General features: G+C 42.3%; 1 protein-coding gene across 4 annotated transcripts in view; it reads right to left on the bottom strand.

Annotated features, from left to right (window-relative positions):
* The window catches only part of DSN1 (DSN1 component of MIS12 kinetochore complex), a 59,978-nt gene that overhangs the window by 31,800 nt on the left and 3,114 nt on the right, over positions 1-25,064 (bottom strand). For all 4 annotated transcript variants that reach the window (XM_032959046.2, XM_076068721.1, XM_032959045.2 and 1 more), the window contains exons 3-7: positions 24,676-24,727; positions 22,256-22,405; positions 14,146-14,219; positions 12,392-12,464; positions 8,135-8,213 (exon numbers count right to left, since the gene is read on the bottom strand). In XM_032959046.2, coding sequence (XP_032814937.1) covers positions 8,135-8,213; positions 12,392-12,464; positions 14,146-14,219; positions 22,256-22,405; positions 24,676-24,727 — 428 coding nt within the window. The remainder of the gene's footprint in view (positions 1-8,134; positions 8,214-12,391; positions 12,465-14,145; positions 14,220-22,255; positions 22,406-24,675; positions 24,728-25,064) is intronic.

The following is a 25,064-nucleotide window of genomic DNA, read 5'->3' on the forward strand; positions in this document are numbered from 1 at the left end:
AACTGCGTTTCGTGAGAATCCAATTATATTTCACGCTTCTAATGAACTTAGTCAATTAAATCCTGTCATAAATAGTAGGGCACTTAACACATTTCCAATTAATGAATAATTGTGCAGGCGATGAAGAAAAAAACAGGCACAAGTGATGATGATGGATAAAGTATTTATCGGAGATTGTCTAAGCTGCTGAGACCGGCACAAAGAATGGGCACACGACAGGGTGAAGGTTAACCCATTCACCCACCGAGCAATCACTGTATTCTTCCAGCTGCCGCAACAATAGCCGTATTCAATTCTTGCCGAAACACAAAAAACCCTCAAGGTAACGGGCTTTAAAATAACGACGTTAATGACAACGCAAGCCAAAAGCAACGTGGTGATGCATCATTCTGCGCCAGTTGGTTACGAATCGCGTTTAGGAAAAATAAGTACAGGCTCCCCTGCGATAAATTAAACGTCTTGCCAGTGTTCTGCAAGAGTGCGGTGGTATGGGCGAGGGAGTTAATGACTGTAATACAGGGCTTGCTAACGATTTGTCACATCGCACAACATGTGACCGCACATTACTTACGTTGCCAAGTCTTACAGCGGCCTTGGTCATGATCCGCACAGATATTACAAGCAGGCCTTTGTTGCGGCATTTTTATTATTATTTTCCTCTCCCAACGCATCTCACAACATAAAACAAATGTTTGGAGCCCTCTCTCGTGAAATGCTCCAAGGTTCCATTATTCACGAATCTATACTTGAGGACAAATTTGCGTGCGGCGGTGACAGGTCTTGTGCGTTGCGGAGCGAACAAAACAAAATGCGCAACCTCTATCTGACTTGCGCCATTTTTTTTCGGGTGGGGGGGAAAAAATGAATCAAACACAGGTCATCCCATTTGAATTGAAGCCTTAAATGGTGCATAAAATTTGGGCCGTCCTGCACTGGCAATGCAATAGAGAAATTCATCAGGCCCTTAGCGGTATTTGTTAGCCTTTCAGAGGGTCACCTTGACGACGCTTTTTGCAAACAACGCGACATTGTTCCAACGCAGTGAAGTGCATGCGTGAATAAGTCGTCACCTTGTCAAGGCACTCGAGCATAAAGGATACAAGTTGTAATTTAAAAATGCAACAAAAATGATCCGCACAAGTGTTTTTACTGTAAGAAAGTAAAAATACACACTATGAAAACGGGCCATTGTCCAATGTCACCTAATATATCTTTCCTTTTCATGGCAGTGTTATTGACAAATGTTGTGGGAATGTCGTGGGTCTTGTTAATGTGCTTACTGCCAATGGCGTATGACGAAAAAATGTTTTTACATAGGGTGTCCTCAAAATAAATGGGGAGGATAACAACGTGCTGCGTATACATTACAGGATTACAAAAAAAATTTGGGGGGGGGTGTGGGGGGCGGCTCTAAAAATAAAAAAATAGCAATCCTGAAGCTCAAAAATGTTAGTTTACAAATAAAGCAATACCGACGTGTTGTTCACAGCGTCTCCATGCTGCGCAGACACGTCACGTGCCAGGCAGTCCCGCTTTAGTACCTGTGCAGTCACTACTGTAGCAGCAACGGATCGTGGCTTTGTGTGGCGTGCTTTTACTTTTCTTTCATCTTGCTTTTTACACTTTTAATCTGTAAATGTACTAAATATTCTGTAGACGGGCTAAATGGAAATATTGTGGTTTTATTTTTCGATTTCAAGCTTTCGTGACTGCAAGGATTCATCTTCTTTGGTTCTTTCGGTAAAGTCACGTAGAATGAGAATAAAATAATAAATTAATAAAATAACACAATAAAATTTTCACACGTTTCGGCCACAACACAAGTGGCTATAAAATTCTCACACGTTTCGGCCACAACACAAGTGAAGGCCACTTGTGTTGTGGCCGAAACGTGTGAGAATTTTATTGTGTTATTTTATTTTATTAATTTATTATTTTATTCTCATTCTACGTGACTTTACCGAAAGAACCAAAGAAGATATTGTGGTTTTGTTAATAAAAATGTAAATACTGTACTGGAGTTCTTCACCCTTCTGCAAGCCCAGTATTTTGAGGACACTGCACAATGGTCAAACGCTGAGCTCGATGAGACTGATGGGGGAGGGTGTTGTTAGTCAGCAGCGATGTGGTCAACATATTACAAGGAGCCGTGAGGCCATGAGCACCAAACCCAACCCAGGTAAATTATTTTGAGGCCGAGTCTACCTAAAAGTGTCCCCCACAATAGATGCAGCTGCTCTGGATGCTCACGGATTAAAATGTGAGCCTATTATGTGGGGATTTTTCGTGTGTTATGCGACCACTTTGCTGCCCACTACAGCGAGCCCATTGACTACAGGGCAAATGCAGTTAGCGAGCACCTATTAAGGCAATCACGGTACACGGTTTGGCAAGCACCAAACACTCGGCTACGTTCGTCCCCCTCCAAGTGTTGATGTTGATAAAGCACACCAAGTACTCATGTTAGGCTTAGCAGTCTTCAGAAGCCCAGGCTGTGATCACATATCAATCATATTCTTGGTTCTTTCGGTAAAGTCACGTAGGAAACAATAAAATAAAAAAAATATAAAACTATATTTTATTGTTTCCCTTCTACGCGACTTTACCGAAAGAACCAAGAATATGAATCCCTGCAGTCACGAAAGCTTTAAATCAAAATTGCACATATCGATCGTTATAAAACTAACCTGGGTCAATCGAATTTCAATAATGATTTAATAGCTATGCCAATGGCCTACTATCCACATACAGCAATGCGTGTATACACACAGCTAATGTGTAGCCTTAACAGACTGTTGGGGCAAGTGCTGTTAGCGAACACCTATGAAGGCCGGCACGCCACTTGAAGGGTGGGTGGCCAGCACCACGCCCGACCGCCTTTGTCTCCCTAGTGGCGATGTTTACACACCGCACTGGATACTCATTTGAGACTGAGTCGACCTAGGGGAGCCCGAGGACCGGTTCAGATAATCGTCACTGGTGGTGACCGTGAGCGGGAATTGAACCCGGGACACTGGGTTTGTAGCGCAGTGCGCGAACCACTAATACTACCACTCCCCACAAAATATACACAAGCAAGCCTGTTCCATACAGGCCAAAATCCAATTTGAAGGTTTAGGGTTGAAAATATGAAACGCCCAAATAGCTATGCAAGTGTTAATTTGTCAATTGAATAAACATTCAACTGTATACAAATAAAACATTAGAAAAAGCCACTACTTGTCTATAAAAGGATTTCCATGTCACTTCATTATGAAACACAAGCAATGATCAAAGTACGTGTACAAACACCGAATCTGGTGGATTTGGAGGAACGAGTTTGATTGCGATCTGGGTCTCATTAACTGCATGTGCAAACGTGGCATGCACAGAGACTGGTAGTGAATAGATAATGTAATAATATTAAGTAATGTTATGATGCACTCCACACCAGCAATGCATATTTACCACAATTGTATTTTTAAATAAATATGTATTTTTTTTTACATAGCAATAATTTTACCATTTCGTTTGCATTGTCTCCCATTTTTTTCATATCTTTTCTATAGTTTGGTTACGTCCCTTTGGCTTAAATGTAAATTGGGAGTGGTCGCAGCATTGGTTTGCATACCAGTTAGGGATAATATCACTAGTGAATAATACCTAAACTTGGGACACCCGCTTCACCAACTGAGTATCACGGTGAAATAGCGTCGAAACGACCTTCATCTAGCAGTGGATTTACACGACGAAAATTATTATTTTTACATAAATTGCAAGTAATAGATTCTTGCATGCACGACTTGAATTGATGCATTGTTACATGGCCGATTAATATTACATTGCAGCTATATTGCACGTGTGTGTGCGTATATATGTATGTGTGCACAAATGTACTATATATGTGTCGTAATTATGTGCGTGTAGTTACTGTTAGAGAATGTATAGTATTTCACATCTAAGAAGTCCCTATTGTACGGATGAAATACTAAAGCTGTAGACACTAAGTAATTAAAGCTCCTCGGTTTTTATTGCATGTAAACATTTCTTTCCCAATTACAGCCACCCAAATTGTGGTCACGAGGAAATGGGATAGCTTTAAAACATCATCCGAAAAGCATAAAAAACTTTAAATTAGGTACGCTGAAATAAATTGATGAATGGTTATAAAAAAGGGAAATAAAATTAAACTTTTCATTTGGCTTTGAATCATATTTTTTTTACAATTGTGGGTTTCATTTCATCGTGAACTTTGGGGTTGCAATAAAAAATAGAAAAGTGAAGGGAAAAAATGTCGAAAATATAAAACTAGAAATAAAATACTAACACTATCACATATATACATACACACATATGCACTCTTATACAAAGATCCCACGTATAACATTTAACAGACTGTTGGGGAAAATTCTGTTAGTGATCACCTATTGAGGCCGGCATGGCACACGATGGAGTGGTATGGTCAGAATCACACCCCAATGCCTGTCTCCCCCCCCTGCTGACGTTTACACACCATACCAGGTACTAATTTAAGACTCGGTCAACCTAGGGGAGTTCCAGGATCGATTTTGATATCACTCACTCCTGATGTTAGCCGTGGCCGGGAATTCAGGTCACTGAGTTCACAACGAATTGCGCTATACACTATGCTCAAACATACATGTAAAACAAAGACCCCCCATATAGCCTAAACATACTGTTGGGGCAAGTGCTGTTAGCGAGCACCTATGAAGGCCGGTAGAGCACACGAGGGAGCAGATGGCCAGTACCACGCCGGGCCGCCTTTGTCTCCCCAGTGACCATGTTTACACACTGCACCAGGGACTAATTTGAGGCTGAGTCGACCTAGGGGAGGCCCAGAACCAGTTCAGATAATTGTCACTGGTGTTAGTAGCCGTCAGCAGGAATCGAACTCCGGTTGCTGGGTTCATAGCGCAATGCGCAAACCGCTGCACTATCGCTCCCCACATACAACCGCTATTCGCCACTAAGTGGCGGTGACGTCACCATGGCACTTGTGCCAGGCTATGTCCAGGTTAAGGCCACGTGAAGTCTCGAACGCCCGCTGGCAGGTCACGGGACAGACCCAGGTACCATGGGTCCACTGACATACATATACATACACATGTTCACACTTGCCCACTCACAACACGCATACATATGGTAAAGCACAAGCTGAAAACAATGGTAAGGTGTGAATTTTACACCAAGTATATAAAAATATACATATACATGCACGGCCAGCCAAACAAGATAATTATTCTAGACACTGCATATTTACATAGCCCTACGATGCAATGTTAAGCTGCTAAAGTTCAAAAGGCAATGAGGAGGCTGCATCACAATAAACCATTGGAAGATTCAGATTATTGTTTATTGTTAGTAGGCACAGTGATGTTTAGGGAGTCATGGCAGTGAGGTGGATGATAGTCGTGTAGTACAGTAGGATGAAGTTCATCCAGCAATGGATGAATGGCGGATGATGTAATGCAACGATAATGCTCATGAAGATGATAATTGTGCTGTGTCGCTAATTAACACTCCGCCATCATAATAAATTAAATTTAAAAGCCACCCTTAAACAATGGATCTCAGAGCACCAATAATAAAAATAGTTAATATAACAATGATTAAAATACTTTTTTTATTACAGGCCTTTTACAATCCACTGCTGGATGAACACTTACACAGCCCCCGCCCCCCACCCCGTGTGAGTCGTGGGGGTTGTTTGATCATACTTGACGTTGTCAGCTGAAGGGAGGAAAAAAAAGCTCAGGAGCGTTTCAGATATCATTCAACGCAAGGATGCTAAGCACTGCACCGCCACTCTACCCCCCTCACTTCATTACATGTTCTGCTAAATATTTATAACATATAGCTGTATCCGAGTTGAAAAAAGTCATTAAATTGAGAGCCACCTATTAAACCAACGAATGAGAAAATGCTTTGAGAGCACTGGGCAAGCACAAAATTAGATAAAGCGTGTACGTCAGCATTCAATAGCTCACTTTACGCGAACACTGCACCACAGTGCGTTCAATGAGAAAGCGTGCACTTCAGAACTCTCAGACGTTGTTCTTGATCGTTTAAAACCGGCCCTGTCACGCCGAGGGATTCACAAACACGGTCTCGGCCACCACAGTTCATTTCCGATCTGTGACAACGCTGCCCTTTTTCCTTCCAATTTCGCAACGATACTTACACAAATGAGCAACTGCTCGGTTGGTAAATTGGGAGAGTGAAATCATTAATATTAATGAGGCATAAATCAACGCAGGAGCAATCGAATTTCTCTTTTTTTTAAATGCACTGTCAAAATGCTAATGTCTGTTAAATAGTATTATTATAATTAATGCCGAGGGTTTGAATATTAAATGGCGCTTTTTTTCCCCCCTGCCGAAAGAAATGAAATGGGGTTTCCAGGTTGCCTGGTTTTAAGTGTGGCACAATGAAAAAGAATCCCCACTCCAATCTGCAACAATTTATCATCCAATAAAGTGCGATGTCCCTCATAGACATGGCAAAACCGTTTTTGAATGGTCTGCCATGAAGGGCGGGGGGGGGTGTAAAAAAATAAAATACTGCCATTCAAAGAGGGTGAGTAACGTTGTTCTGTAAGTGGGTGTACTCTCTCAGGTTAGATTCATTCCTCTTTTCCATTAATACATAAATAATAATCGCGTTGAATGTATCCGCAAAAGGGGGTTCACCGAGTCTCAAGCATCTCTTTTAGGAGGCGTTCGCATTGGGTTGTTTAAGCCCAATTCCTTATTGATGGCGTTTGTTGTTGTTGTTGTGAGGAAACCATAATACCCTACGGAAAACACACACTAGAGTATGACACACACACAATATGTGCAAACACACACAAGGGTATGACACACACAATGTGCAAAAATAGATTGGCAAATACCTGCTATACTGCCTACCTCAATGGCCCTGTGTGATGGTGTTAACATAATCCAACAAGAGCTCCATTGCAAGGATGCACCACAATGTCCATCAGACAAAAATGTTAATTTCAGATATCGTAGCCATCGAGCAAAGCAGTGTGGTTAAAAGCATATTATAAAAATGTACCGTACAACAATGAATGCTGTTGGGTCTCCCATAAGCTTGGATGATTCATAGATTATATTGCCACCAACCAATCTCTATCAACGGCTTGATACGGGATTATTTTAGTCGTCTATACTGAAAGTGCATCGATTTATTTCATGGCAATGCACAACTTGACTTCAATCTTGAACCGATTATTGTACCAAGTCACCCAGCTATTATTTTACAATGCCAAAATGAGTACGAGGCGGTGCTCTCCTACACCAAAGGTTTTGGGTCAGTGGTGGATATTCCACATTCCTATGGTAGAGGCCAATCTCTCACATGGACAATAACTGTTGCCTTCACACCAAGAGCTGCAGCCTCAACCAAGCTGTATCCGTTTTACTGCCGCACAACGACGTGAATCAATCCTGGTTGGGAGTTGAAGTAACGTTCTCAACTGAGCAACATTTCATCATCGAGCAAAAATTATGTATGTATCGCCCTTTGTTAAGCTATTGTTGGATGAACGCTTCCCCAAGCCATGAGGTCATAAGGGGGTTATTCGTCCGTACTTAACCACGCTGGTCAGCGAGGGTTGGCAAAGGCAGGGCGTGTAGATGTCGAAGCGCAGAATTACAGTACATAAATTAACATTGTTGCACTGTCCTATGCTGACCAATACAAAGTACAGCCCCGAAGCTGCCTTAGACAACTTGGCATCCATCGTGGTCACTCATCCAAGCACGATCCAAGCTCAAACCCTGCCTTCGTTTCCAAAATCTAACGAGACCGGGCGCATTCCAGGTTATTTGGTCATAGGCAGCAGCAATTGTACAGTAACGACAATGTTTTTGTGCAGCAATTCACTTGCCAGCACAAGAGATGCCGATCGTCACCAGCAAATCAACATTAATGTCAAAGGTGTAATATTTTTGTTTGGCAGCACCTTAAGAAAACTGCCGCGACTCATTCAGTATCCAAATGGCTGCGCGTTTCACACAAAAAGCAAATAACAGAGGAAGACAAAAGGAGGATCGACATTTTTTGCTGTTGCCATTCCTTGTTTTATAATGGCGTCATTTTGTAGTCAGCGCGTCAGTTCTCATCTCACCTTTTAGGCTGTTCGGTGCATTGCTGAAACGTCCCATCCTTCTTAAGGGCCCCAATAGCCTCGCTCACGCACTGCATGGCTGGTACGACAGATAATGGAAAGGTCGGAGTTCAGCACATTGTCCCGACCGGCACAGAACGTCATTTATATTAACAGCCCGTCAAAGACAGGCAGCCTGATTGCACGCCGTTGTTTAAACAGGCGCGCTCTCCACCACCGTCGGAACGGCTGCGAATAATTTTGATGCTTTCAGCGCGATTTCCGTTTTATTAAACTGCCAACGAGCGCAAGGAGAACAGCGCCGTTAATATCGCGCCTCGTACCATTCTGCTTTATTTAGCATCACAAAAAAACCTGGCGTCTTAGGTATCTGAAGATATTGGTTTAACACCTCTTGATATTAACGTTAGATTGTGGTAATTATTTTTTTTAGTAAGACGGCATTGTACAATTTATATAGGCGCCACCTTAAATTACACATACAACCAAAATTAGGAGAATGGCAACATTGGAAAAACAGGGTTAATTAGCAGCACATTTCAACACACATCTGTAATCCAGCGACTTAAAAGAGGCAGGACTGGTGGATCACACAGATAAAGAGCCAAGATGTGTGGGACATCAACTTTTCACAGCAACAAGGTGCTGTAAGAGGTAGTACAGCAAGTTGGTTTATCTCAAGGCTCTCTGGGTAACGACGTTTGAATGTTATCCCTTTGCACAAGTGGATTTCTCAAAACATTTCAGCTTCCTTCCGCACAAAACAAAAATAATTATAAGCCAATCATCCCAAGCAGGAACCTCCTGAGAGTCTTCAGACTCGGTGACATTACTGGGGAGACACCATGCAATTTTGGCGAAGGCAACAATTAGAAATACCTGATCACCTCTCCCACTGCACAGCTTGTGCTACATCCCTGCACCACAATGCACGCGGAGGTAGTCGCCATGATACGGTCTCAAAAACAGGAGCATCTGTACTCCCCTGGGACCCACATAGAATTATGCTATCGATTTGGAATGGGGCCTCATAAGCCAGGGAGCACTGGGGTCTGGCATGAAAAATCGGCAGTAGCAGCACAGAAAAGTCGCATTTCCTCCGAGCAGCAGCGGCAGAACGATCATCAAATGTAAAAGCACAAACACACGCAAACGCGCGCAGAAAAACACGAGGCGTAAAAGATAATTGTGTTTATTCCACGTTTGCAATTAACGCTTGTGTTCTTGTGCATCTGCATTTTATAATTGAGCGCTAGGAGAACAAATATTTAGAAACTGCCAGTGCTCAGCGGGAGGGATGGAAAGTGGGTTTCCACATGTACCCCGTTTTTTCCCTTCCGCTGGTGTAGTCGCGGCACAACAGAAATAAATGAATTAACAATACGTTTTAAAATAACGGTGGGTTGATGAATAAAAATTATTTTCAGGGCTCAAAGTAAACACATCAAAATAATAACTTAGCAAGAATCAACTTTCATCACTCTTTGTCGAGCTATCGACTAAAGCAACATTAGGTTTAATTCATTTCAAGTTGAATAAAAAAACATTAATGTGTGAAGCCACAAAAGCTGCTCATGTGATGTTTTGGCTATCTCCCTTGCAAAAGAAATAATGAAACTCGTTTCACAGGAGTACGGGGTGGGTGTATGCCAAATTTTACTCAAGTGAATGCCACGTGCAATACATTACATGATATGCATTTGCACCACCACAGTGGAACTTAACTTAATTTTAGGGTTATGTGTTCACGTGGCATGTGACGATTGCTTAAAAATCTTGATTGTTATTCAAAACATTTCAGAACACTTTGCTCCACCCTAACTCTGATGGGCCGCGGCTCCAGTGAATGTACATGTACACATTACGAAGTTCAGCTGAGTGAGCAAATACAGTGTTGTGTTAACGTTACACCCCCGTGATGGGAGGCTTAAGCGCCCATTCTGGTAAGTCACATACATTAAGTGATGCAATGTGAACCCACCCGAAGTCAAACAAAATTAATTTAAGTGCAATATTGCTATGTTGCCAGCAACGTGTAATGTTAATAATTTCAACAACAATTAAAAATAACACTTAAACAAGAACAATGATGAAGCCAACAACAACACCACCACCAAATGAATGGGAATTTAACAGTAACAATTCAAGGAACAATAATGATGTATCCAATTATAACGATTATAGCCAAGTTAATGATATTGATGACGATCTGAAAATTAGATGCCAAGTTTCCGCTGTCAGCCAGGCAAGCGCCGACAATAGGTGGCACCTAGGTTGTTAATTAGTGGTGATTTGCCACACGTTTTTCACAGCCCCAATCTCCGCGTCTTCGCCACGAAGCGCAGCCTAGCAGCAATCAAGCGGCCTGTTTCCATGGAAACCATGGCAGTCCCAAGACGGTCTGGCACGGAAGCACGACCCCGTGGGGTGAAGCGGCACTGGAGGGGCACGCCAAGCACGGATATTGAGGCTGGGTTATCGCTTGCAGCAGTCGGCTTTGCTTGCCACTGGGACAGTTTGCAGAGTCGACGGCGCGAATCACATCACGGCCAACTTGAATTTTTTTATCTCCAATTTTATGTCATGATACGAAGAAACGTCTAATTTGGAACCCTCCAGCGAGCAGTGGATCACCCTGTATCAGAGAACGACCGTAGCAGATGATATCACAGGCAGACTACTATGGGTGCATCTTCATAAGCAGAAGCACACATTTTATATGCTCTGTTATGAGTGTTTGTTGCATGTCAATCAAACCATATATTTTATTCACAGAGCAAGAATAAGATACATGAACTAAAAACTCGAATTCAATGGTGGGTTTTTTTTTGTAGTCACTGATAATTAATTATACTGTCATTGAAGAAAGTGGTTTTAGTCACCGGTGGCTGGCTGCCTGGATTCAAACCCAGGGTTTCAACAATGCCACTCAGTGTCCTGACCTGGGAGCGAACCAGCCACCTCAAGACCCGTATTTGTAAAATGTATACGTCTGTTGTGAAATGGAGAATGACAATCTTGACATAATTTGCAAGAGGTTATTGCTTGCCAATGGCATTGCCCAAGTAAACAATGAGCACATTACCTGTAAGTGCATTTAGGAGATATAATTAATTGTGCCTATGTATACTCTTTGGTTCTATTGGGTAAAGTCACGCGCTGTCCTCCAGACAGTCTCATCCCTTCACCTGATGAAGGCCGCTTGTGTTGTGGCCGAAACGTCGTGATTTTTTTGTTATTTTATTTTTTACCTACGTGACTTTACCCAATAGAACCAAAGAGTATGGATCCTTGCAGTCACGAAAGCTTTAAATCTAGAATTGTACCTATGTAACCATATATAAATTATATAGATGCTTGTTACAGAACTCAATAAAATATTTACACGCATGTGCAAACACATGCCTATTTGTACATACATTTGAAAATAATGTCACGTGTTAGATGAACTGAGAAAATTAAGTTACAGCAAACAATACCATAATTTAAGCATCAGATTTTGTTTAGAATACACAGAAGTTGACCAAATAAAATAAGATTATTTTAAAATTGACAAGACATTCGTGGATTTTTACAGGACTGGGTATACTCATGCATTTTTCTAAGTTTCTTGTCTTTGAGTTATTCTCCTGCTGAATTACAGAGCAGCTTTTAACGAGCAGAATCTCAATTTAAAAGTCATGCGTCATAATTCCCAATCGTGCCATTGACTCGGATAGCACAATTGGGATAGATTTGGTGATAAAATAAAAAAAAGCCATAAAGCTAAACCGTCTCCCTGTTATAAGGGAACAATGGGGGGGGGACAATGATCATCTCCATTTGTAGGCCCAAGCCATTTGGTGGAAATTCCACATGCATATTCTGGAGGCCATTATTTCCCTTGTTGACTCCCCCTCAAGGTGATACCCATTTTATCGATCCTGTAAAAGCATGGGATGGCTACATCAGGTGAAATGCAAAAGTGTATGTTCGAACTATAGCTTAAACCTAATTTTTTGTATGTATTTTACTCAACTAACAAAAATATATTTAAATGTGAATGTGTCATTTTGATCAATTCTAGATGTTCTCGTATTATATTCGGTTTGTAGACTGTTGTTATTGACCTCACGACAGGTTTGCTATATTGCTTTGTTTGATCAAGGTCTCAATGGGCTCTCACATTGCTAAAAAAAATAGCAATGATTGAATGATCCCCCACCCAGAATTGAACGTGCTTGCGATTTGTGCGCTATAATCCATGTGTATATTCACCTTTGTCTTCAAAAGCGGCAAAGTCAAAGCCCTCGGCGTCGGCCTCGGACAGTTTCAGCTTTTGCAGGCATGTCTGCAGGGGGGTCACACACGGGGAAAAGTGCACTCCACTACATTCGAATGCAATGCACAAACCACTGCTCCCCATATTATATATTTGATGCAAACGTTTTCAAATATGTAATATGTGGTCATACCGTTTAAGACAGATGGCATCGACAGTTTTAATGACTGCTGTGTCCACATCAAAATTCAATATGCCACGTGCAAATACGATTGTACTTTGACACCGTGTATGTAAATAATGTGCCATAGCTGTATTGCACTGCGCGATTGTGTTGTGTTACACGAGGGTGAGCGCCAGGATTGTGATTGCGCATGCGGTGGGCGATGGAGCAGGACTAACGGGAGCCCGGCGGTGCGGCACAGATGCCGACACCACACGTAAAAACTTGCAGTACACACCCAAAAACATATGCACACACACTCTCACAAAACGCATGCAAAGACAAAGACCCCCCCCCCCCCATTTAGTCTGAACAGAGTTTTAGAACAAGTGTTGTTAGCGAGCGCCTATGAAGACCGGTATGGCACACAAGGGAGGGTGGGTGGCCAGCACCACGCCCAGCCACCTTTCTCCCTCATGGCGCTGATTACACACCGCACCAGGAACTAATTTGAGGCCGAGTCGACCTAGGGAATACCCAGAACTGGTTCAGATAATCGTCACTGGTGTTGGCCGTGAGCGTGATCGCAGCGTGCCAAATGCTGCAGTGTCCCTCTCCATATACACACACAGAAGAACATATATACATGGGTAGGCACAACTGTGCACCATATAAACTCACTCGGAGACAAAAATCCAGACATCTATATCGAGCACACAGGGCACGTACACAAAAAACAGATCCCTCATATACACTTTTACAGGCTGTTGAAGCAAGTGCTGTTAGTGAGCACATTTTAAGGTCAGCACAACACACAAGGGGATGTATTGAAAGCACAAAGACTGACCACCTTTATCTCCCCTGTTCTATTTTTTACACACCACACCACACTAATTTTAGGTTGAGCCAGACTAGAAGTCCAGAGCCAGTTTCCTATCACACACAACTGAGGTTAGCTATGGCCGGGTATTTAACGGAGGCTGCCGAGTTCATAGCGCAGTGCTATAACCGCTACACCACTGCTCACACACAAAAGACAAAGACCCCCCCCATAGCTTTAATAGACTATTGGGGCAAGTGTTGTTCACGAGCACCTATGAAATCTGGCAAGGCACTTGAGGTGGGGGTGCCAGCACCATGCCCGACCGCCTTCGTCTCCCCAGTGGCAATGTTAACACACCACACCAGGTACTCATTTGAGGCCGAGTCGACCTTGGTGAGGCCCAGGACCGGTTCAGATAATCGTCACTGGTGTTGGCTGTGAGCAGGAATCAAACTTGGGTTGCTACGCAGCACGTTAAACGTTGTGCCACCACTCCCCAAACACACTAGCTCACACAAACACATCCAAATATCGATATACATACAAACACTCACAGACGCATAAACACGTGTGCCCAAACGTATGCACGTTGTAACGTACTGACAAACACAAACCTACATACACATATTAAGACACCTGCATGTATATGAAACACAAAGAGAGCACACATGTACACACCCCACTCACTCAACGACTGTACACACACACAAGCGCATGCACACTCATTCTTTCTCACACACCCAACACAAGGCACGGACACTTACTCTGGAAAGCGCCTGCAGCAGATGGCACAGCCTCTCCTCCAAAGGCAAGTCCATGCTGATCGTCTTATAAAGCTCTGTTACAAAAAACCCATCAACAAAATGATTATATTTATGACATGGCTGAATGGTTACAAGAAGGGTTAATGCTATGCGGGTCAGAACATTGAGCCAGCTGCAGAGAGATGCCCAGTTTGAATCCGAGCAGCCACCCGTGATTAAACCAGGCTCTTAAGTGCAGCGAGCTGATGCTATCAGCCCGGTCACCAATGACTGCACAAAATGTAGCTTAATTCAGGCTGGCCCAGTTTATAGGAATGAATACAAGAGCCAGGATGTGGTGGAGCAGGCCTGTGATCCAGTGCTCTGTAGGAGGGATGCCACGTGAATCACAGATTTTTTTCGAATGCCCAAATCCATGCTGGGCTTGGAGGTGGTTAGGAGATGTCAGTATACAGCAAGTGGTTTTGTGGACCTGTCCGTGTGGACCTTAAGGATATCCCCTTGTATGCATGGCGAGTTCTTTTTCCCCAGGTGCTCACTCTACTTTTCTCCCACATACAAAACACTCTTCAAAAATTATTGGCTGTCCGAGTCACCCAAATACAGCACTTTGTTACAAATTGAGTCTTGAGACTCAAGGAGGCTTTCCTGCAGAACGACACGGCACCCAAATCAGTACCACACAATGGCCTATCCTTGAAAACCAGAGGGCTCCGCACAAATGAGCATATGCTCACAGCTGTGTTTACAGTAACACTGTCAGAATTACTGGTAATACTTGGCACTCAGAAAACATGCCACTTCAGCACAGGTGGCATTGCTATCATTACCAATGCTAATAAAATAACTGGATCAAATTTTAACGTGACAAAGACGAGTAATTGGATTATTACAATCAGCATTATATCAGATGTCGAGAAATATATTGCGTAGAAATTTGGATTTTTACAATTCACGGTTATATTTTTGGAAAAAAAAAATAACATTTGCACGTTGAAGAAGATGACCTGATGAGGAATACAAACAGAAGAGAAATGCTGAATAAGGAATATGCCACAGCAGGCCGCATACTTTACTGTGAAAGTCTCGGCTATACAATTTAAGCAGGTTTTGCAAACAAATCCTAATCCAGGGTTTTCTCCTTTTATGCCCCGCGTCTCTTCCGAATTTGAAGACAAAAGCTCAAACCATTTCAAACGTGTCGTGACAAATGACAGCCTCTAATACGAGCGGCAGTTTTTATGGGACGATATTTATATTTCATTAAGCGAGCAAACTTTAGGAATAGAAGACGCCTCTGTACGATATCAAACGGCCAAATGTAGGCCGTTTAGAAAAACGTCAAGAGTGAGCGCTCCTCGCATTAAGAACGTATGCAGCATTATTAAAATGCGAGATGGTACGCCATACATTAATTTAGGTTTATTGCAGGAAATCATACAGAGGCCCCCAGGCCAATTAAGGCAACTGTTCTCGTCCCATATTTAGCGAGGCTTCATTCCTTTACTCATTCTTATTATTGGTCATTGTCACAATAAGTAAGGCAAGAGGAATGAGCGAGCCATTTCATAGCGGACACAAATACACAGATCTTTACAAACGGTGAGTTTAACACCCCGTCGGTAAAAAGGTAGACCACTCGTTCATGTTACATTCAGGGACGTTCATAAATGAGAAAACGCATCCATTGAGAGGCAACATTTATTATTTTCTTTGTGTGCGTTATGGTGCAACATGTTTTTGTTTTGCATTTAAAATAAAATTTTGGATAATGTGTCATATTGATTAATGTGGACCAAAATGCGAGGAGGCAGATTAAAGGGCAAAACATTGCTTTTGTTTTTGCATTTAAATTCTAAAAGTCAGAATTTTCATTGAGCCACCAGATTTATTTGCATTATCATATGAAACAGCTGGTTATTTTCATTATTAAAGATGAATTAAAATCACTTTTATCTCATATGCATATTAATTCACTGTAAACTGATCTCACGCAAATAAATAACCAAATCATTTACCAATGGCGGAACAGATAAATGTGACGTTCTGTTTGCTCCCATTTTAATCATAGCTAAAGGTCACTCGGTTCAATTTGCAAACTGTTTTTAATCGTAGGAACGGGGGGGGTGGGGAAACAAAAAGGAACGCACAAGCAATAAACAAGCACAAACCAAATAAATTCAAAGCACAACAAGCAACCTTTAAAAAGGTACACTCCTGTATGCACCCACGTGTACACAGACAGACGCACAACGCTACTGTGATCACGCTCACGTACGCACGCATGCATGCACACATCGAAGCAGGGGTGTGTGTGTGTGTGTTTGCGTGCATGTTTTTTGGGGAGGGAATACAACCCGAGCCAGAGAAATCTAATTGATGCCATATCTCGCTCTTCCCTCTGCCGCCAAGGGACTGCAGGTTATTTGTCTCCTGTTATTGTTCTGCAGGCCCGGCAATTCAATTAAACGGCAGAAAATTACTTGGGGTCCCATGACACCGGGGTTTTATTATCCGGGACGGCTATCGGAGGCGGCGAGAAGGCAGCTGGTTTCTGCTGAGCAGACAGCACCATTGACCTTTCCCTTTGGCTCATGCCGCCTTGCAGAGCTGCTGTGAACGGCAGGCATGGGGGGCTGCCTTGCCCACGCTCGCCGGTGCGCGCACTGGACCCGGTACCAATGGCGACTACGCGCGCATTGCGGATGCAAATTTGTTAAAAGGGGCTGCTGCTTGGCCCAAGAGATGCCGTGAGTCACATGCAATTAGAACAAAGTTGCAAATTGTGGCCAGCTTTTCTGGATGCCATGAAAAGTAAAAAAATCAAAACTGGGAGCTGATAAAAGGAGCAATACATCATTTTTAAGATGGTAAGAAAATTATCAACTTTTGTTCCCAACCTTATGATCTTCAAATTTATTATCTAGGCTTTAAGGAAATGAAAATAAACTACCAGAATAAATATACTCCGACTGGATGGTGCTATTATTAGGCTGCTTCACTCACAACAGTAAGTATTTAGAGTTAAAATGCCTATGTGAAGTCGACTTAGCCTATTGCGAGTCAATAAAATAGATACCACTTTTTTGGGGAAGTCAATGGTGGTTGTCCCAAGGATAAAATATCACTGCCATAAACATGTGGAATTTATCCCATTAGCTCAAGAGCCACCAAAAGAAATTAGATCTTCACACACACTCTCGTTGGAGTAGGGAGGTGCTGCAACACGGAAACTTTTGAATTAATAATAAACCCACGGCTCCATCTCCCCCAGAAAATAATCACAAGCAATAAACCCAGATTGAGGCTTTAACTCCACCAATCATTGGCAGCTAGAATCACGATAGCAGAGAGCATGCCATCAAATCTTGCCAAGACCTGGCCACTCCTTGGAAAAAGGGAATGAATGAATAAATAAATAAAAGCCACACGGAAAAAAAACTGCAAACCTAAAAAAAAGGCGGTGGTTTATTTCGGAGCCAGGAAAACCGCTGGTGCGGAGAGATAGAATGAGCGAGGATTTATCTGGGTCCGTTTGTGCGCGCCAGTGACACTCCAGGCAGAACCCCAGTGACTCGCGGCTGCCAAAAATACAGATTATGGCTGGGGCATGGCCAGATTGTCCTCTCTTTGGGGAAATTGGGAAAAAAAGATGCTGGACAGAACTTCAGTGGTGTGATTGACAAATGGGGGAAAAGAAGTCACAAGCACTAGAGTCTACTGCAGCAAGGGAAGAAAATAAAAGTAAAAAATAAAACCTAGGAGGGCTGCGTTTGGTCAGCCGGACATATTTTTTCCTAAGAAGCATTCATTTCAGATCAGCTATGCAGCTTGGCTTTAATTAAACAGAGACAAATGGTTTATAGGAAAGTGGAGGGTGGGGAGGGGAAAAAAAAGAAAATTCTTTCCAAGTGCAGCATGAACACTATCCATTAAATTAAAAGCAAAATAATCTTTAATTTTAAAGCTCAGCTTCCGATGCCAGACAACTTAATGGATGTTATTAATGGAATGCATGTACTCGGCTGCTAATGCACAGTTCAAGCAACAGCACAAACACAGAGTTCTAATGAAGGCTGTGCGATGCAAAACGGCTCCAAGTGCCCTCTGCTGCTGTGGATTATAGGACGAAGGCAAAAACTAAAAGTAGCGTTCAATAATTATGTTAGTGCTTGGCGTTGAGTGGCTAAAATAAAGTAGTGATAAATCTTGGGCAGCTAAGTTAAAGGATGGAGCGCTCAAGCTCGGTTGTAAATCCTGCAAGCTAAATTGCAGCAAACCAAAACCTCTCCACGGAACTCTTGACAGCATCTGCGTGCGCACGGCACCCCCTACTGTTCAGAAACAACAGTGTCCAGGTCACACTCAAGTGAAACGTAATTTACCAAGCCAGGGGTTGGCAACCCTGCGGCTCCGGAGCCATATGCTTCGTGACGTGGCTCTTGAATTAGAGTTGTTTTTTTAAGAATCCGAAAATATTGCCTCTTCTTGTTATTTTGGTTGCCGACCCCTGGACTAAGCAAAGGTAATGCGTTATTTTTTTAATTCTTCGCGATTTTTCTTTTTATTAGTGAAAACTCTGCACAGATATTTTTTTATATTCTATCTGGCATAAAACTATTTATTACATTTCCTGCCATGACCTGATGAAATGACACTGCTCTATGTCATGATTCAATTTAAAAAAATAATTATTAGTTGTCTTCGTAGTGCATTTGGAATCTGTCCAGGCTGCAGGATTTCAATGGAGTTGCTGAATTTCCTTCAATAACATAACTTGTGAAATAAGTTATTATCACGTGCACGATTCGATGCATGTATTGTGAAGGTGAGCATTTGATTTCCATTAATGAATTGTTACACAGCAACACCTCATGTAAGAAACATTTTCAAGAAGATCCTGTATGGAATATTTGGCCAACTCCTGTTGGGGTATTGAGAAAACCCACACAATTGAGAGAATAGCATTCCAAATGCAACCTTATATTGGTCGGCAACCTGTTTTCTGTACTGCCTCAATGATAATCATTTGTTTATTTTTTTATTATAAAGCACACGATACAGCGCTGCATCTAAGAGCACCTTACATCACATTTCATGTCAGAAATTTGAAATGGGAACCCCCCCCCCCCAAGCCAGTGGCAGCTGCCCCTGTGGGCACAAGGTGACTCAGCAACTGGCCTGCAACAAGCAGGTATCAGTCTGCCAGTAGTGGGGACAATGATTGCTATGTATAATTCCAATTGAGTAAGTTGCAGAGGATTTTAGCATTTGGCATATTTGGATCCCGACACCAGAGCGCAATGGCCTAACCTTACGAATGACATCAGTCGATATTTTGTGCCCGCTGTCAAGCAGTGTGTATTATTCTGGTTATTACACCTGCAGTAATAATCAGGGCAACCTCTGGGTTCGAAACGTGAAACACTGCAACAAGCAACGAGCGCGCAACCGCGAGGCCATGTCACCGACCCACAAGGCTCACTCAGCACGATTCATCAACCTCAATTCTAACTCGGTGAATTAGTGGCATGTACCACAATTAGTCATGTGACACAGAAACTTGTTCTGTGATTGGAATGAAGCATCTTGCTGATGGCTAACAGTAATAAGCAAGTTAATAACATTTAGTTATACTATGCTCTTCATTGATTACCACAACCATAAAAATAGTTTGAACACGTTACTGCCATACTCAAACTCACAAAATTAATCATCTTATACCAACTCACTGTCTTCCCATTTCACCTCCACTTTCCTTCCTCTGCTGTTTGTAGCTTCTTCTCTTCTACTGCCACTGTAGGCTGGAATGATTTTTCACAGGCCATCTGCGCCGTCGACTCCCCGTCCCTGTTCAAGTTCAGGCTCAATACTTTCCTCTTCTCCTTTCTCCTCTGTGCCTATTTATCTTTCATATATTAAACACAAGTATGTTTAACTCAACATGTAGATTTTGATAACCGATATTTAAATTTTTTGACTTTTGCTTTAGGCGACTTAATCCGGTCAAAATTTGTGTCAGTAATAAGCCTGCGCCACCCGACATAGCCAAACAATTCAAATGGTCACACGTGTGCAAGAGTTTGCCGTTCCACATATTATTTAACCTCACCTGTAAGTGGAAGGACAATTCTCACAAACAAATGTAGCAACTGTATCCAAGACACGTACACGTGGTAATTTCATTTGTTTGGCTATGTCCGGTGGTGGAGGGTCTTAACGAGACAAACTTGGCCAGACCATTACGTGGCCCGACCCAAAAAAAATCTATTGTATATGCCACCTTTTTCCCCCCATAATGATGCACATGTACCAAGTGAAAATTTTCCACCACTGAGTCAGGGTGACCAACGGATCTGAGCCAATGGCCCTGTTACTACTCCCTTATCTATATTAATGAGTTAATCATCATTACAAGTCATAATTTAACTGTCATTTGCCCAAATGGTTTGACACAATTATCTAGACTGGACTGTGTAGTTGTGACACTTGTACTATGTGTTTTAAACAATGTGCTATGAATGGGTAAATATTCTGGGGAGTAAAGTACAATAAGATATATGAAATATGTTCGTATTAATAAATAGTATTGGCAACACAAGTCGTATTGGAATATACTAATTAGTCAATTGTAATAATGCTGTAGGTACTATACCAGTTTTCAAAACCAGTTATACTGCACTGTGGCTCATTCACTGACTTTAATCATTGAATGAGCATATCAGCTTTAACTAATTGAGCATTTAGAGGGCCTCCACTGCACCTGAATAAGCTGAGGCAGCGCAAATATAAATAGGGCAACACTGCCAGTTCAAAATATGGAGCCTGTAAGGCATTGTACGCTGTCACAGTGTGGTGTACAGTCAGCCGAAGTGAAGGTAAACATCTTGACTGTGGGCTAAATATATTTTGGTGAATGTTATTTTGCATTTCATTATCGATACATTTCTTTCATCCTGACCTTAACAATGTATAGAGGACATACGCGTGGTTAATTTAATATTAAGATGAATGTTTTAGGAAACTAATTGACTCAAGGCTTAGTTGCTTAAGACTTAGATCAGCTTTCAGACATGGCCTGGGCACAATGGTAGGCTTGTGTTCATTTTTGGTGTTGGGAGTGGCTGCCAAATTCCTATAGACACAACATTTGTCTGAAATAAAAGTCGAGGCAATGAAAAGCATGGGAACCACTGATATACTAAAGTCGAACAATTGACAGCACATCCAAAGTCTGAAAAGCAATGCCATGGGACCAGCAGCGAATGCAGATCGGATAGTGCTATTTTTTTCACTTTTTGCCGATTTTCCCTGCTCACTTGACTACAACCGGTGAGACCAAACTGTCCAGACGGGTGCAAGTCAAATAAAGTAAAATTATCCTGCTCAAATGAGCAATGGAGCAGTGCTCATTCATGCGAGTAGCCCAAATGGTGTTTGGATTCCAAAATACTGTGAAGGGCACCTGAAGGCCAGTCGCTTAGTGTGTCAGCCACTTGTATTAGAACTGCTTTGTGTTTAGAGTGTCCTTTCCCTGCGCCTTCAATTAGCAGGGTTGGCTATGTACGGTGTGAAAGAAGTTCAACATACATAAGAAGCAGGCACGTGACAAATCATTCCTGGTGTGCTCTTATCAATTGTCACCATTCGGAGTCATGATTCGATTCAGGAATTGATTATTTGTTGTGTTCTTCTGGGTTCTTTCGGTAAAGTCATGTAGAATGGTCCCAAATGAGAGCTCAATGGAGTGGCATATCATGTGGAAATTTATAGCAGCCAAATACTCTAAAACGCCCGTTTCTCAATTGAGAGAAGATCCAGAGGACGCGCACTGCACTACGAACCCAGCGACCGGAGCACGAGTCCCGGCCACAGCCAACGTTGGTGGTGAGAGAAAAATGCAGGCGCTTAAGGGGGAGAGAGAAGACGCAAACTCCATATATATAGAAGGCGTCAGGGGTCTGGATCGAATCCACGACCTCCTTCATACCAGGCGAAGGAGTTAACATCTCGCCACTCCGGCACCCCTCATCCAGCAGATAAACTGACAATGGGTTGTACACATAGATGATAATTGTACAAGCCGTGATGCTGCTCCAATCGGTCGTACCGGACGTGTCGCTGTGCAGCGGGGCGAGCAACTGGCGCATGCGGCCTCGCACGAAGCTCGAGCGACGCCTCTGCTTGGTGTCCTTTGGCAGCGTGCATTCGCCCTCGCCCTCGTCCTCGTCCTCTGCCACCTCCGCATCCAATGCCAGTTCTTTCACGCGTGCGCACGCACACACACACACGGCGACGACGATAAATGTCACTATGCACTGTTCACGTGTACGCATTATTGTAATGCAAGTAGAGTAATGCCCCGGTTTACGTCGGGGATGCGTTCCTGAAATGTAATGAATGGCATTTTTATAATGCGTTAGCTCACTATGCTACGAGCCTGGTGATCGGAGTTTGAATCGCGGCCACAGTAAACATCAGCGGTGAGTGGTATATGTACTGGTTGTCATCCAGCAGTGGATTGATTGACAGCAGAATATTTACTCCGGAAAGCCTCAATGGGTCTCAAGACTCTCGCGGAGTGTCCTGCTTTGTGATGTTTGGCCAATTCCATTAAGAAGTGGTTGTCTGAGAAGATACCAGAGTACCAAGAAAAAAACCTAAATGACAGAATAACAAAACACTGCATATATGTTAACAAAAAAATCCATTGTTATGCTGCCATGCGACTTTGCAGTCAAAGCCTGCAACACTTGGTGATCATGGACAATCCAAGCACTAATTGAACTCGAACCTGCTAAGCTTCTAAAATATGACAAGACCAGGCACATCAGGATGATTTAGTTTTTCTTAACTCCGTATAGCCAATCAGAAGGCATGGTTTTGAAAAGAAACGTTTATCCGTTAATTCATTGACATTGGTACAATAGTTAAGATAATCCTTGCCTCAGATGTCCGAGGCCAGGAATCAAAACCAAGTAGCCAGGATTGCAGTGAAGTGTTCCACCTCTTATTCCATCACTCCCTCCATCACATGCGACAAAGATCATCTTGTATACTGTGCAGAGATTGTTGGGGCAAGTACTGTTAGCGACCACCTATTAATGCCTGCACAGTGCAAGGCGGTAATGTGGTCTGCTTCACACACAGCTGCCTTTATCTCCCCAGTGCTGACGCTTACACACCACACCTTATTTAAAGCTAAATTTACCTAGTTCTGATTGATATATTACTCATCACTTCAGTTGTCATTCACGGTGGCTAGGAATCAAACTCGGCTAGCCAGGTTTGTAGCAGTGTGCTAATTACTATACCACCTCTGCTCACAATCATAACTGTGCACCATGACGTAAGATGGGTAGAGGACTCGAGTCTTTCGGTAGTACAGCATGTAGTATAAAGCAAGTTTGTGCAAGGTACTTTGCGAGCAAAAATGATGGCAATTAAGCATATTGACAAAATGGCAGCTAAGGAATGGATTGCACCTGAGAGTTCATCCACCGTGGGAGATGGAGAGATAAAATCGGTTCGTGTGCAGGTGCTATGTGAATTAATACATTGCCGGATCGTGAAAAATACTGGCAACTTGGTGAGTTCTATATCCAGCCGAGGATTAACTATGGATGATGATGATAGCAAGGCTACAGATGTATCTGTACAGTGTTGAACCCTCATGTGTGGGGTTCCTCCAGGCACTAGTTCCTCCAACAAGCAAAAATATTCACAAATGAACTGGCCAAACGGTCCACGTAGGATCCTCCTGGGACGATCTCGAGCGAGGTTTTTCTGGTTAAATTAAATATTAATAGTAATCCATATTACTGTGTGTCGTGCAAAATGGGGCAATGCCAATCGGTGCTCATGCTTTATTTAGAACAGTGAAAGCCCATTCATTGAGGTGCAATGTTGCTTTTGGCACAGGTCTGGCTGTAATAAATACTTGTATACTATATTTAAAGCTACATGAATCCATTGAAATTCAACACCTCTTTTTGTATACCAGACCTCTATCAGGTGTCAATAAAACAAATTGCGACGCAACTGGTTGAAAGCCGATTATAATTATTTATATGGGGGGAAAAAAATTCTCAGCGCAAGCACATCAGATCCCAACACACACCAGAGAGGAATTATTTGAAGTCACTTCTGTCTGCGACAGATTGGAACTCTGAAACAACCAGTCGGTGGATGTCCAGAATGCTAACTACGGTATACTGTATTGTGTAAAAACGAATTTTAAAACACTACAGTGAAAACACTAAGTACTTTATTTTGAATTTTGAAGCTGGCTAACATTTGGATCATGTCCAAAAGTGATGATCAAATTTTATCAACGGTAAGTAAGCAATCAAATTGCTTCAATGAAATTCCACACCTTTGGTTGCCTTCAATTACGTAATAAAATATTTTAAATCTAACTTAAATGTAACAAACATTACCCGTTCTGATGGTGAGAAATTTTAAGCTTACTTTTCTCTGTGCAAACTAACATTTCAAAAATGACAATTGTGTTTGATACATTATGCTCACCTATTTTTTCCAATGAATTGTCCATCTTGCTTCGTTTAACTTCATTCACATCCTATATAACGCAACCATAGTGAAGGCAGTAACACCATAACTTCATACACATTAATGCATAATAATCCAATACATTTGATATTCACGCCATTTTTATCACACAGGGCTATCACAAAGGTACTGTTTCACAGGTGGCTATAGTCTGCCAGTTGGGAGCGATGTTGCCACGTGTAATGCGATTCCAGCAATTTTTGGGTAATTTTTTCAAATTTGGAAAATTCGGATGACAACGACAGGACACATTGGCCTCCTTGTATATGGAATCTTTAGCGTCCACTGTAAAGCAAACGGCATAAAATCGTATAGTTAATACACCCACAGGTAATAACCAGCACAGC

The sequence above is a fragment of the Petromyzon marinus genome, chromosome 22 (genome assembly GCF_048934315.1).
Source record: "Petromyzon marinus isolate PM22_M1 ecotype Great Lakes invasive population chromosome 22, UKy_Petmar_22M1.pri1.0, whole genome shotgun sequence".
In the NCBI taxonomy this organism is placed as follows: Eukaryota; Metazoa; Chordata; class Hyperoartia; order Petromyzontiformes; family Petromyzontidae; genus Petromyzon; species Petromyzon marinus.